The sequence below is a fragment of the Lissotriton helveticus genome, chromosome 1_1 (genome assembly GCF_964261635.1).
Source record: "Lissotriton helveticus chromosome 1_1, aLisHel1.1, whole genome shotgun sequence".
NCBI lineage: Eukaryota > Metazoa > Chordata > Amphibia > Caudata > Salamandridae > Lissotriton > Lissotriton helveticus.
This window is the reverse complement of record NC_136057.1, coordinates 1949591627-1949604586: the sequence shown is the minus strand read 5'-3', so window position 1 is coordinate 1949604586 and position 12960 is coordinate 1949591627. Positions and strand designations below refer to the sequence as shown.

The following is a 12960-nucleotide window of genomic DNA, read 5'->3' as shown; positions in this document are numbered from 1 at the left end:
ATGGCCTACAGGGCGACCTATTCAAACAGGAGCCTGATGTCTGGGCTCCCTACCTGGTCGTGATATTCAATGCGGTTCTGGGAGGTATGGAGGTCCCTAGCACTTGGCTGGGCGCAGAGATTGTTCCCATATTTAAGAAGGGGTCACCTCTGCTCCCAGCCAATTACAGGCCTATCAGCCTCATAGATGTATCCCAGAAGTTATTCGGTAGGCTCATACTAGATCGCCTCCAAAACTGGATAGACGAATTTACCATCCTCAGTCCTTACCAGGCGGGTTTTAGAAGAGGGGTCTCCACTATGGACCAGTTATTCCGCCTGAATCTCCTTTACTGGAAGACTGCGGTCATCGAGAGCGGCAGCTTGTACACGGTATTCGTGGACTTGCGAGCCGCCTTCGATCTTGTACCTAGAAACAGATTATGGAGTGTATTGAAGGAGCTGCGATTCCCGCCGTGGATCTTGACCATCCTGTCAAGACTACATCATTGAAATTTTGCACGTGTCCGGTGTGGTAGAAACGGGGCTCTTTCAGACAGGTTCCCCGTTGACAGAGGGGTGAGACAGGGTTGTGTGCTCGCACCAACCCTGTTCTGCCTCTTTGTCAACGGGGTAATCGCTCACCTGACCGGGATTGACGATATTGACGCCCCGAAGTTAAACGGCAGCAGGGTGCCTGCTATCATGTTTGCAGATGACACCCTGCTGCTGTCTAAATCCCCCATGGGAATCCAAAGAGTCCTGAATGGTTTCTCAGCCTTCTGTGTAGAGCGGGGATTTGAGATTAATGCGTTAAAAACTAAATTCATGATTCTCAACCCCCCTCCCCCAACACGCCCCAACCCCTCCATAGGCCAACTAAGACTAGAGAGGGTTTTCACATTTGAATATTTGGGCTTAACCATTAATCAGGACATGACGTGGGATACACATCGGATTAGGGCCAATATGAAACTGGCCCAATTATCGGGGGGCATTTCTAGGATGGCAAACAAATCGACCTACAAACCTTTAAGCGCCGCCCTAGAAATTTACAAAATGCAGGCTAGAGGTGCAGTCCTATATGGAGGGGAATTATCGGGGCATACTCCTACCCCAAACCTCCAGACCACGGAAAATAACTTTATTAGGCAGCTGGCGGCGCTACCTGCAAGCACTCCGCTTCTTCCGTTGAGACTCGATCTGGGTCTAAGACCTATATCGGAGGAACTGGGACTAAGACCAGTTATCTTTTGGCGACGTATTTGGAGCACGCCTGAACTTATAGATTACAGGAAAGTGCTCCAAGAGATTCTTTGCTCGCCTAAATCAAGAAAAATCCCATGGCTAAGGTATATTAAGCAAATATGTGAGACACTAGGCAGACCCGATCTATGGCTAGATCCAGCTAACACATGCATTAGGATCCCACGGAAACTTTTAGTGAAGGACCTTCATGAGCTGAATCTAACACTAACAATGGGGAAAATAAGAGAGGGGTCCCTGGCAGACTTGTTTATTAAACTAAAAGACTCTTATTCACTAGAATGTGTGCTAGATGACATTTCACCTGTTCTTACCAGGAAACAATTTATGCAATGGCGCTATAGCACACTCCCCATAAGGTCCTTTACTTCTCACTGGGCCCAGCCTACATCTAGCGAGCAGCGCCCGTCTTGCCCTCATCATCGGGAAGATGACCTTCACATCTTATTTTTTTGCAAGGCGTACCAAAGACCTAGGAAGTACTGGCTTGTCCCTCTTCTTAAAAACTTGGGCTTCAAATTACATCTCCCTGCCTATAGGATTCTAAAAACTGACCTCTCACCTCCCATCGTGTTCGCGGTAGCTAAATTTCTGACTGCGATGTGGCACATCTGCACCCGCTTTTTGAAACAAGAGCAAACAGCGGGATAAACGAATTGTTTCAATGAATTCTAATTGTAATCTATAGTGTATGAATTTACCACTGTGTTTTTTAAAGTCTTTTTAATGATTTTGGGTGTACACTATTTGTTGTTTTAACTGAAAAGCTGTTTTGATGTCTTTTATGATCTAAAACTGATCGAAATAAAGATTAAAACTGAACTGAACTATGGTGGTCCTGATCCTGCCACCTGAACCATTACGGCACTCCCTGTGCCTGGGTTAGCAAGGCCTGTGTGGGTCTCGAGCTACTTACTGATACACCTATGGTGAGACCTTTCATTTTTCTTTGGTACCGTATGTGTATGTGTGGGAGAAGTGAGTGTTATGTGTTCATGTAACATCACACTTCTTAGTCTTAAGCAGGGCCACTAGAATTATGTGATTTCTCTTCTGTGGATTTTTTTCTCATATTTATGTATTTGCCGCATTTTTGCATATATATATGTCCACCATCTGCAGCATAATCTGCAGATTTTAACAAAAAGATATTGATTTATAGTCAAAGAGATCAAACTTTCCCAAACTGTGGCAACATGGGTTTGCACGCAGTGAAAGGCCCTTTGTAAAAGTTAACTGGTCGTCTTTCGGTAGTAATGAGGTGAAATCTTTGCCCAAGCAGTATTATCCCACTATATGGACAATGGTGTGCTTTGGGAGACTTGTGTACTCATAAGAACTCTGAAAACACACACAGGTTATGACCCCTCGGGTGCTTCTTACCTCATTCATGCATTCATCTGTAGTATTGTGGGATGCAGTCTAGTGGTTGGGGGGTGGAGTCAGAGGGAGGAGCAGGAACAGGAGGAGCCGGGGAACAGGAACCAAGGACGGTTAGAGTAGGGACAGGGTAGGAGCAAGAAGTGTGTAATAAAGCTCCAGTTAAGGTAACCCCACGTGTCTGTAGTTATTGTAGCTGGATGCTACAACTGGCGACGAGGGTGGGATAAGCAAGCCCACTGCGTGCAGAACCCCAAGAAGACACCCTGTCCCCTGCAGCGTCGAAAAGAGAAAGTCTGCTGCTGTAGGTGATGCTGCCAGCCAAAGGAGAGATAAATAGTAGGTGACCCTGCCCCTCCTGTCATTGTGGGAGCCCAGAGGGAGCCGCTACCACGAGCGCTGAAGCGCTCGAGAAAAGAAGAAGCCTTCGCGCCGAAAACGCGAGCTCCGCCTGATGCGTGAGCTTTGGCACGCTGTCGGCACCGGAGAGCGGGAACTCCGAAAGTGAGTTGGGAGCCTACCCCAACCCAACCTGAAGACTGTAGTGGCCAGAGAAGAGTGAATCCTGGGGTGGATCGCCCCACGAAGGTCTACTGCTAAGCGCTGCTGAGCGCGCTGAAATTTGAGCCCGGGTGAGGTCCGACGTCGGAAAACCTCACCCCCGATGCGTGAGCTTTGGCACCTCACCCCCGATGCGTGAGACTTGGCAAGTCACCGCCGAGGACCCTGCAAAGTAAGGCGGGAGCCCACCCCAACCTCACCTGATTGTAGCAGTGACCAGAGGGAGCCAAATCTGGAGTATGCTGACCCTGCAAGCAACTGCCGGTGAGTCCCGCGTGAAGAATCAGGTTGAATGAAGAGAGAGAAAGTAGTGCCTGCAGATAACCACGGCGGCCATCTTTGAGTCAGGCAACTTTTGGGACATCCTCTCTGTGCAAACTGTAGGCGGCCATTTTGAGGTCAGGCGAGCTGAGTTTAACAACAAGCATTGGCGAACATAACAGAAACAAGCACTGGCGGAGAACAAACAAGCATTGGCAACAAACAAGCATTGGCGATAGAAATAAAACAAGCATTGGCGATAGAAATAAAACAAGCATTGGCGATAGAAATAAAACAAGCACTGGCAAACAAACAAGCATTGACACCGGAAGACCAAACAAGCATTGGCCGAAACCAAACGAACATTGGCGAAGAACAACCAAGCCTTGATAAGAACATATAAACAAGCATTGGCCAATCGAAGGAAACAAGCACTGTCAAGAACCAACAAACAAGCAGTGGCGAGTAGAAACCAACAAGCACTGGAAAAGCAAACAAACACACATTAGCGAGAAACAGCGAACCGGCACGAGCACCTCCAGAGGTGATGGTGAACACATACCGAAGAGCGTAAAGGGGAGGAGCTACTGGACAGAACCGCACGAGGTTCAGAGGAAGGCAAGACTGCGAAGGACGGTCCCGGAAACAAGCACAACATACACGGAGGTGACTAAAGGACTTGCACTAGCCTCACCGCGGAGAAGGAGCCCTGCGACCGGCACAGCGCGGCTGGGTAGTGGACATCTCGGAACGCAGGAAATCCAAGTTCTAGTCACTGGCACATACGGTGGTGGTTGCAAGGATTAGTAACGCCCCAGCAGATGACCAGACCCGAGGCCTTGACCAAAGAGGATTAACTCAAAAACAACTACGAGAAGCCGAGTGAGCAACCCGCCTGAATACAACCAATCAGAACCCTCTTCTCATGGCGAAGGAAGAAGTAGCATACCGACGCAACCCGTGCTTCAGAGCACCACCCCCAGGAATGCAGTATGATACCTGGAGTCTGTGTCTTGAACAGAACCGATGGCTGGCGACATTGGGTGACTTCCTGGATGCCAATGGTGAACAAAGAGAGAGGAAATGTCTAACGTTGCTCCTCCATTTGGTGGGTCCAGAGGGCCGATGCCCAATCGAAACATTTTCCAAAGAGGACACAGAAATCTATAAAAGACTCCAAGAAAAGCTATGTGCCCGTCTCTCCGCACAAGCGGAAGTGGATCAAGAGCGCATCGCTTTCAACACAGCTCGGCAGGAACCAAGTGAACCATTGCCAACCTTCATCTCTCGATTGCAAAACCTGGTGCAAGGCTGCCACTTCAACACCTTTACGAACGAGGACGCAGTTCGACTCCGGATAATTGAGGGCTGCGCAAACCCCGACACAAAGCTCAAGATCTTGCGAGGAAAGTGGTCGCTAGAAGAAATAATCAGGAAGGCTGAAATTGGAATGCACGTCAAGGCAAGAGACAAATCAAGGGACCCGAGTCTGAAGGCAAATTATCAAGTCGCCCGGACAGATGAAACTCGGAAAACAGACAAAACAATAAATAAAGAGAGGGAAGGCAGACCAATGAAAAGACAACGGGAAAGACACAATGACAAGGAATACTCTGAGTCATTGATTACCAGTCAAAGGACAACCTCAAGGAGTTCTTCACTCTCAGGGTATCATCCAAAGTCTGGCCAACGGGAGAGACACAGTGACAAGAAATACTCCGAGTCAATCAGTCAAAGGACAACCTCAAGGAGTTCGTCACCCTCAAGATGCCATTCAAAGTCTGACGAGGAGGGAGCGTCAAGTGGGACAGATCGCACCCCTGGACAAGATGGCAACTTACACAACAAGAGAGTAAGGAAGACAAACTATAGAAGGAAAGCTCAAAATGGTCAAAACTGGAAGTCAGCGCAGGACCACTTTTCGTCAAGTTGTGAAGATGAGTCTGAAGGAACATCATCCAGCAGGAGAACACATCACACCCACATCATGGGTATCCGAGCGCCAAACAAGTGGGAAGAAGAAATAGGTCGCATAAGACGAACCGACCCTCCCCATCAACGAACAGGAAAAGACCAACGCATCAATGACACCGGGGACAACGAAGAAACTGAGAAGACGTCGTTGACATGTGAGAAAGACAAAGATGGAAAATCTCAAGAGCAAACACAAAGAACAAGCACGTGGTTGCTGAACAACTTCTCGAATGAAACCATGCCAAAGACGAGTCGACGAAGGCGCCCGGAGAATCGTTTCAAAGACAACCCTGAGTCACTGAACAACACATCAAGGCCCACTTATTTCAGACATCCAGCACCCGATACACCCTCAAAGGAACGCTTCAAAAGGAGTATGGCCAGAAACTCCTCTGATTCAGAGAGCGCATCCGTTCGATCCTGGAAGTCGACAAAAGACTTCTCTGACCTAGAAGGCACGTTTATGGCTAGAAACTTCTCTGGTTCAGAGAGCACGTCTGTCCGATCCTGGAAGTCGACAAGAGACTTCTCTGACCCAGAGGGCTCGTCTGTTCAATCCCGTGAGTTGACCGAGTCATGGTCCCGACAACAGTCATGGCGTCAACCACCCAAACGCACCATGGAACCAAAGGACATCCTTCACGTCAAGAACAACACGTCACACACTAAGGACTCTGAACACTCAGTCATGCCACAAGACAACCTGCCAGGTCAGTCACAAGTATATCTGGACACAGATCAGACACCGTCACCCCTGAAGGGGTCCGCGAGGCTGACTCAAAGGACTTACAGAGGGAAAACAGAGACAGTGGACCCTGGTCACCGGACGGGAAGGGACCAGCCAGTCACTCCGCAAGGAAAACCGGACGCGTCAGTAAAGAGTGACCATCAGACGAGAGAGAAACATGCCTATGCACAGACGGCTCACGAGTCGGCCAGACAACCCGAGGCTGTGAATGAGTCATCGAATCAAGCCAAGACAGTCTCCTCAGATAGCACCACACTGTCTGATATACATGACCCTGAATTGGAGGACAGTGTTGCCCTCAACCGGACAAGACAAACGGAAGTAAAAGCAGATGCGGGTACTCGGAAGAGGACCAGAACATTATTCACTCATGAAAGAGATCGAGCATCTGAACTAACAGTAGCTACACCACTGGAAGGAGACATACTGACAGCGGAAGGTGAGAGCAGACAGTTCACACGCAACGTGATCAAGAATGCCCCGATTAAGACAACAGGAAGATTGACCAAAGTCAAGCCCACCGCGGATTCAACACTACTGAGGCTTGAAGAACAGGCTGTCCGCCGACCTGTGTGGTGGATTGAAGAACTACGAACACTGAGGACATTAAGCTCATTTTGTTAAGAAAGGGGGAGATGTAGTATTGTGGGATGCAGTCTAGTGGTTGGGGGGTGGAGTCAGAGGGAGGAGCAGGAACAGGAGGAGCCGGGGAACAGGAACCAAGGACGGTTAGAGTAGGGACAGGGTAGGAGCAAGAAGTGTGTAATAAAGCTCCAGTTAAGGTAACCCCACGTGTCTGTAGTTATTGTAGCTGGATGCTACATCATCTACCCTACATACACATACCCAGCCACACACATTCGCCATTCAACTGAGAAGATATTTCACAGGGTAAAAAGGTAGCCAATTTTGAATTTTTCAATGGATACTATCTCCGGCCTCCTTTTTCACTCTGGTAAACCCTCCTTCCATCTATTCACACACTTTTTTTTCGCCCAACTCTTCTTGCTCTCTGTGTTTAGCTCTTCCTTTCCTTCTCTGTCTCCCTCCCCCTTTTCCACCTTTTTGCTATAACTGTACATCTATGTTTCTACGCCTTGGTAAGCAAGGTGTTTCTTACTGCCATGGGAGTGTGATTTAAATGGAAGAAAGGGTGCAGGGGGTTGACGTAACAAAGAAAACAAGGAAAACAATTACCGCAAATCAAAGTTTATTTTAGAAAATTAGCTTTTGTCCGGACATCCAAACACAGACAAGGCTAACTAGATTTGGAGCTGTGGTCTTCAATGATTGACCTATCAAGTGGCCTTGAATAGACGCAGGGGCGGCACAATCAGGAATGCGGTGTCCAGCTGCTCGAACCGCCTACTTAAAATGTTTGCATAACCTCTCCGAGCTGGATGTTGCAACTGAATTCCACGGAACTGCAGCACCTTGCACCGCGGATTAAAAACCAAGGCCAGGCTGTACTTAAAACCACTTTCGACAAAGCGCCGGGGAAGCTGGTGCGACTGAGCGACTCTGTTCCGGCTTCAGCATGAAGGTGCTGGGGTGCTCCGTCCTGCTGATGCTGTGGGCCTGCTGCCGTGCTCAAGGTAAAATGAAGAGGCCAAAGAACGAATACAGGAATACCGCACCGAGCATAGGGGACGCACGGGAGGGGGGGTGCTACAAATAAACCTCTGTCTGTCCCCAAAAATTAAGCGTTAGTGACCACCACCGGCACAAATTAAGAGACTGATCTCACGCTGCCTCTGAACATAGAACAGGCATTGGCATTCTACAATTGTGTGCGAGTGCCCTTAGTCGCACTCATTTGCGTCTGTTTTTTTTTGTTTTTTTAGTCTTCTCGGTGTCCGTCATTGGCTTTTTAAAAATAATTTTGAGGACAACTCGTTCGTACTAATAAGATGTCAGCTCAAATTGTCAGCAGGGGTTAAAAGGAAAAAAGCAGAATCTGTTTCGGATGAATCACTGCTGTGACGTCACAGCGACGAAGGACCACATGCTGTTCACTCTCGTGGCGTCATAGTGCTAGTAATCAACAAAATTGCCCCTCCTATGTGTTCATCCGCCTTCAATAGGTCTGTGAATACAGAGAGAGACTGACGGTCAAATTAGGGGGCATTGGTGCTCTACAATGCTGAAAAAACTTCACTCTGGCAGGGTGTTCCACAACTGTGCTCCAATTTAGCTGCGTGTGCTATCTCCAGATGTTGCGTTCTTTATGTTGAGGCTTCTGCGGTATTACTAATTTCAGAATGTTGCCTTGTTTATGCTGAGGACTGAAGCTTCAGCTGTGTTACTAATTTCAGATATTAGTATTATCCGATCCTATATGTAATGTTTTAATGTACCTCATCGTTTAAATTGTTGGGATATGTGTTTTCATAATTGTACTGTTTGCATGGCTTTACTATACCATTTGTAAACCGTAATAATAAACAATTAACGGCTTAGCCTCCCATGTTTAAGTACCAGGAACGGCTGGGAAGAGAAAAAAAATGTCCACTGAAAGTATGCCTGACATGTTTTCACTCCCACCCTATAAAAACATTTCTGGAAATCAGCGTGAACTATGCAAGTTCTGCTGGGGGAGTTTTGCGGTAATAACTAAAGGAAACAATGCTTCTGTTGGTGAATCCTCCAAAACTCAAAGTCAAGTTTAAAATATGTCTGAAGTGGCTGTACGAAACATCAGTACTGAATATTCCGTTTAGGCGGAATTTTAAAAAAAGTTCTAAATCCAGGTGGTGTGGTCTTAAACAAGGCTTTAAGTGGTTACTCAGCACCGGCAGTTCTAAAAAGAAGGGGCAGATTTATGTTAACGGGCGCATCCCCAGGGATGCGCCAGTTAATGTGCGCCACAGTGCGCCACTGCTCCGCCACCCATGGTGCGCCGCATTGTAAAGGCATTGAAGATGCGTGACGCATCTCTCGGCGTACGGGCGGCGCATTGCAGGAGTCATGTCGCAAGTGCGACATGACTCCTGCAATGCACATGGGCCACCTCTTCAATGCATGGTGCGTCACCCTTACGCCTGCTTCAAGCAGGCGTAAGGAATTGACGTAGAAAGTGACTGAGTGAAATCTCATAGATTTCACTCAGCCACTTTTAGGAGGCGTTCCTGCGCAGGAACGCCCTCCCCCTGCGCAGGAACGCCTCCTTATGGCGCAGGGCTTTCCAACGTGACGCATCTCCTAGATGCGTCACGTTGTAAATAGGGCGCATTGTTTGCGCCGCCGTTGCGTCACATTAAGGGGCAGATTTATGTTAACTGGCGCATCCCCAGGGATGCGCCAGTTAATGTGCGCCACAGCTCCGCCACCCATGGTGCGCCGCATTTACAATGCGGCGCACCATGGGGCAAAAACGGCACAGATGCGTGACGCATCTGTGCCGTAAAGGCGACGCATTGCTGGAGTTGCGTCGCAAGCGCGACGCAGCTCCAGCAAGGCTCGGGGGTGCCCTATCTGACCAATGCTGCATCAAGACCTACGCCTGCTTCAAGCAGGCGCAGGCTTTTGACGCAGCATTGGCCTGAAAGTGACTGAGTGAAATCTCATAGATTTCACTCAGCCACTTTTGCGAGGCGCACCTGCCCCGGAACGCCCACCCTGCGCCGGAACGCCCACAAGCGGCGCAGGGCTTTACAACGTGACGCATCTGCCTAGATGCGTCACATTGTAAATCGTTCGTAGGGATGCGCCACGTTTACGCCGCCTTGCGTGACGCAACAGCGGCGTAAACGTGGCGCAAGGCCTTCATAAATCTGCCCCTAAGTGACGCAATTGCGGCGCAAAGAGGCGCAAGGGCCTCATAAATCTGCCTGGTGTTTAGACGGGTCCCCATCGGGCTCGCAATTTTTGCCTTCATCCTCGGGATGAAATAAATAAATCTGACCTCTGCAGCAGTACCACCCTTCACTGCCTTTGAGGTAACTTCAAAGAGACTCGTTATGGTTCTTTCACAGTCTTATGATTTCAGAACTGCATCATTTTCAATATTCTATATAACGAAGCCATTATTATCGCTTATTGGTCTTATGCAACTAACAACCATTGGCCAAGCCAGTAGTCCTGGCTTGTTGTAGGTGTAATTTTACTCGGGGTGCAATGGCAGAAGCAGCAAATTACCAGGTGGGTGGCACACTAAGCGAAGCACAGATTTTTAGCTTACTTTTTAAGCGATGCCCTAATTACATCGACCACGCCCCTTTGAGACACCCCCAGTTTTTTCACGCCACTTACAGCCCTGGTCTTAACTTGATTCTGCTTCTGTGTATTGCAAAGTGAGGGCCTTCAAACGAGGAGTGAGGTGATTATGTATTGTCCTTGAAAGACGAGTCCAGCAGCTTGAGTTTGAACAAGATGCATGTTACCTAGATATTTCTCAGAAGGGTCGATGTAAAGAGTATTGTAATAGCCAATCATTGCATTGTCTTAGCCTTTGCAACGTTTTCGTTAATTAAATGGGGTAAGCCAATCACTTCTTTAGCCTTTCTGAGGTTATTACAAGTGTTTTAATACCATAAGCGTTTGATAAAACATAATTGTTTTTCTTTTAAGTTTCCTAGTGGGAACTACAAAGCCCTGTGGGCTGGGGTTTGCAGAATTATTATTGTGCCTGCAGAATAGTATGAATCTGAAAAACATCTTTGACAAAAAGAAGGCTTGAGGCCTTTTCCATCTTTTGTCTAACATCCTGGACCACGGGCAGAGCAGCTCATTGCCAGCGAGAGCCCTGCAGGGATATTGTCCTGTGAACATGTCCTTACCTGGCCAAGATCCTGGGCGAAGCAGACTGGAGAGTCCTTCCTGTGCTCTGAGTATGCTTCCACTGCATAGCCAAGGTCTCTCTTTGATGAGTTCTGCCTGCAGATGTAACAGTTCCATGACATGGTGCACCATGAAATTAAGACTGGAAATACATTCATTTGGCCCCTTGGTGAATTTATCCTAGGTGTAGGTGAACATCTAATCTAAAGGTGGAAGAGACAGTGTTCAAGATTTCCAAAAACCTAGGTACCTTGAAAGGCAAACATACCCAAGCCTCGTCTCAGTGGTTATGCAACAGCTTTCTTTGAAGTCTGTCTTCGACAACTGGCGAGATGACCTAAAGATAAAAAAATCCAACAGTGATAGCAATGAGTCAGCTCTTGCTCAGTCCAAGCCTGCCCTGGGTGATCTAGCTCGTTCCTTTGTTTCAAATCCAGCAGAGAAGGTTATATTCAGGGAAACCTTTAAAAACACTCACAGTGCAAAAACAGTAACTCTTCACCACTCAGCTCCATTACGGCCTCTAAGTTCCAGTTGAGTTACCATTCTGCAGTGCATAGGCCACTGGTTCAGGAAAGCCAGAGGGATGCCAAGAGCTAGACAGACAGCCCATCATAGAAGTGAACATGAAAAAAAACACAGCATACCACACGACGTTGGTCTGGTCGGTGGGACTATCATACTGGGAAGTATTGGGTTCTAAGTCAGGAATCATATTGAACCATCCATACAAAAGGTAGACATTGTAGGGTGTGCAGCTCTAAAATGGAAAGAGGGCGGCCCACTTGGGTAATACCCATTTGGCTTATTATATGGGATCTGTTTCTTAGGAAATTAGGAAGGAATAATCATGGTTCTGCGATTTTCCTTAATGAACGCCCACATTCATGTTCTGGAAAGTTTAAGCACAATTGAAAGCAATATGTTTATCTACAGGTAGAGACGGCATGAAAAACGTCTCTCTCTTTCTGGTAGTAGTCACATTGAACAGTCACAGATGCCTTTAGTCCTTGGTGAAACAGATCTGGTAGCTTTAGTGAGCATGCTTTGTAAGTAATGTGATTCTGGAGAAGCACTACCATACAATTACATTATACAGATAAATACATTAAAAAGGAGAACGTTATCCACGCTAATGTGAAGTAGAATTGAAGCACTGCCCTGACTATCACTCACAGCCCTTGAAAGTCCACAAGTTATGGGTAGAAAAGGTATTCTGTTTCCTGGTCACTGTCGGTTTTCTCACATTGAAATGAAAATAGATTTAAAACAAATGACAGGCAGCGCATTGGCTTATGCCGTGCTTTGTTTTTCTAATTTCACCCTGAAGCAACTTGCGAAATTTTGGAAGAATTAACATCCTGGTTTGAGATCCTCTTCTGTGGGAGACAGCGTTTTCAAATTCATGTTCCCTGCACTTTCTTCTGAAATACACTTTGCCTATCAGGAGAGAAATCAGAATAACACAGCAAACAGTCAATCACATTTGAAAGACCATTTTTGCTGTTCTGTATTTTAATTCAAATGCATTTATTCATACTTGAGGTGTGAGGGGTTTGGCAATTTCACTTCTGCCCCCTTCCACTTCCTGTATGTTTTCAGATAAGTGCCTAAATTCGTGACTTTCATGAGGAACACTAAGTCTCCTAATAAAAATGTGGGTAAAAATAATATTACAAAAAAGTAGGTTTTTGAGAGACAAATGGCACACACTTTTGTGGAAAATGTCATTCAGTGGCCAAGTTGTGCATATTCCACACACTTTGCAGGGTGCACAGCACTTATAAATATCAGGCATAATTATTTGGATGCATTTTTTGCTGAATGAGCTTTCTACTTCTTGGGGAAAATAAACACATAGATTTCTGATAAAGCTGTATAAGTAGTGACTAGATTTTATGTACTATCATTTATTAGGCTTGAAGAGAAACCCAAGTACCCAGACTCAAAAGGTTTAATGGGGAAGAGGGTTTCAGATTCTTCACAGTTATTCTCCAAACTGAGCTATTGAAC

The 12960-nt window shown here is 47.0% G+C and overlaps 1 protein-coding gene across 2 annotated transcripts in view; it reads left to right on the top strand.

Moving 5' to 3' along the window:
* The first annotated feature begins 7600 nt into the window (after window positions 1-7600).
* The window catches only part of LOC144755218 (complement factor H-like), a 1175739-nt gene continuing 1170379 nt past the window's right edge, over window positions 7601-12960 (top strand). The window contains exon 1 of one of the 2 annotated variants that reach the window (XM_078643925.1): window positions 7601-7763. In XM_078643925.1, the coding sequence (XP_078500051.1) occupies window positions 7706-7763 (58 nt within the window). In that variant the 5' untranslated portion in view covers window positions 7601-7705. The remainder of the gene's footprint in view (window positions 7764-12960) is intronic. The other variant, XM_078643916.1, reaches the window with a different exon arrangement.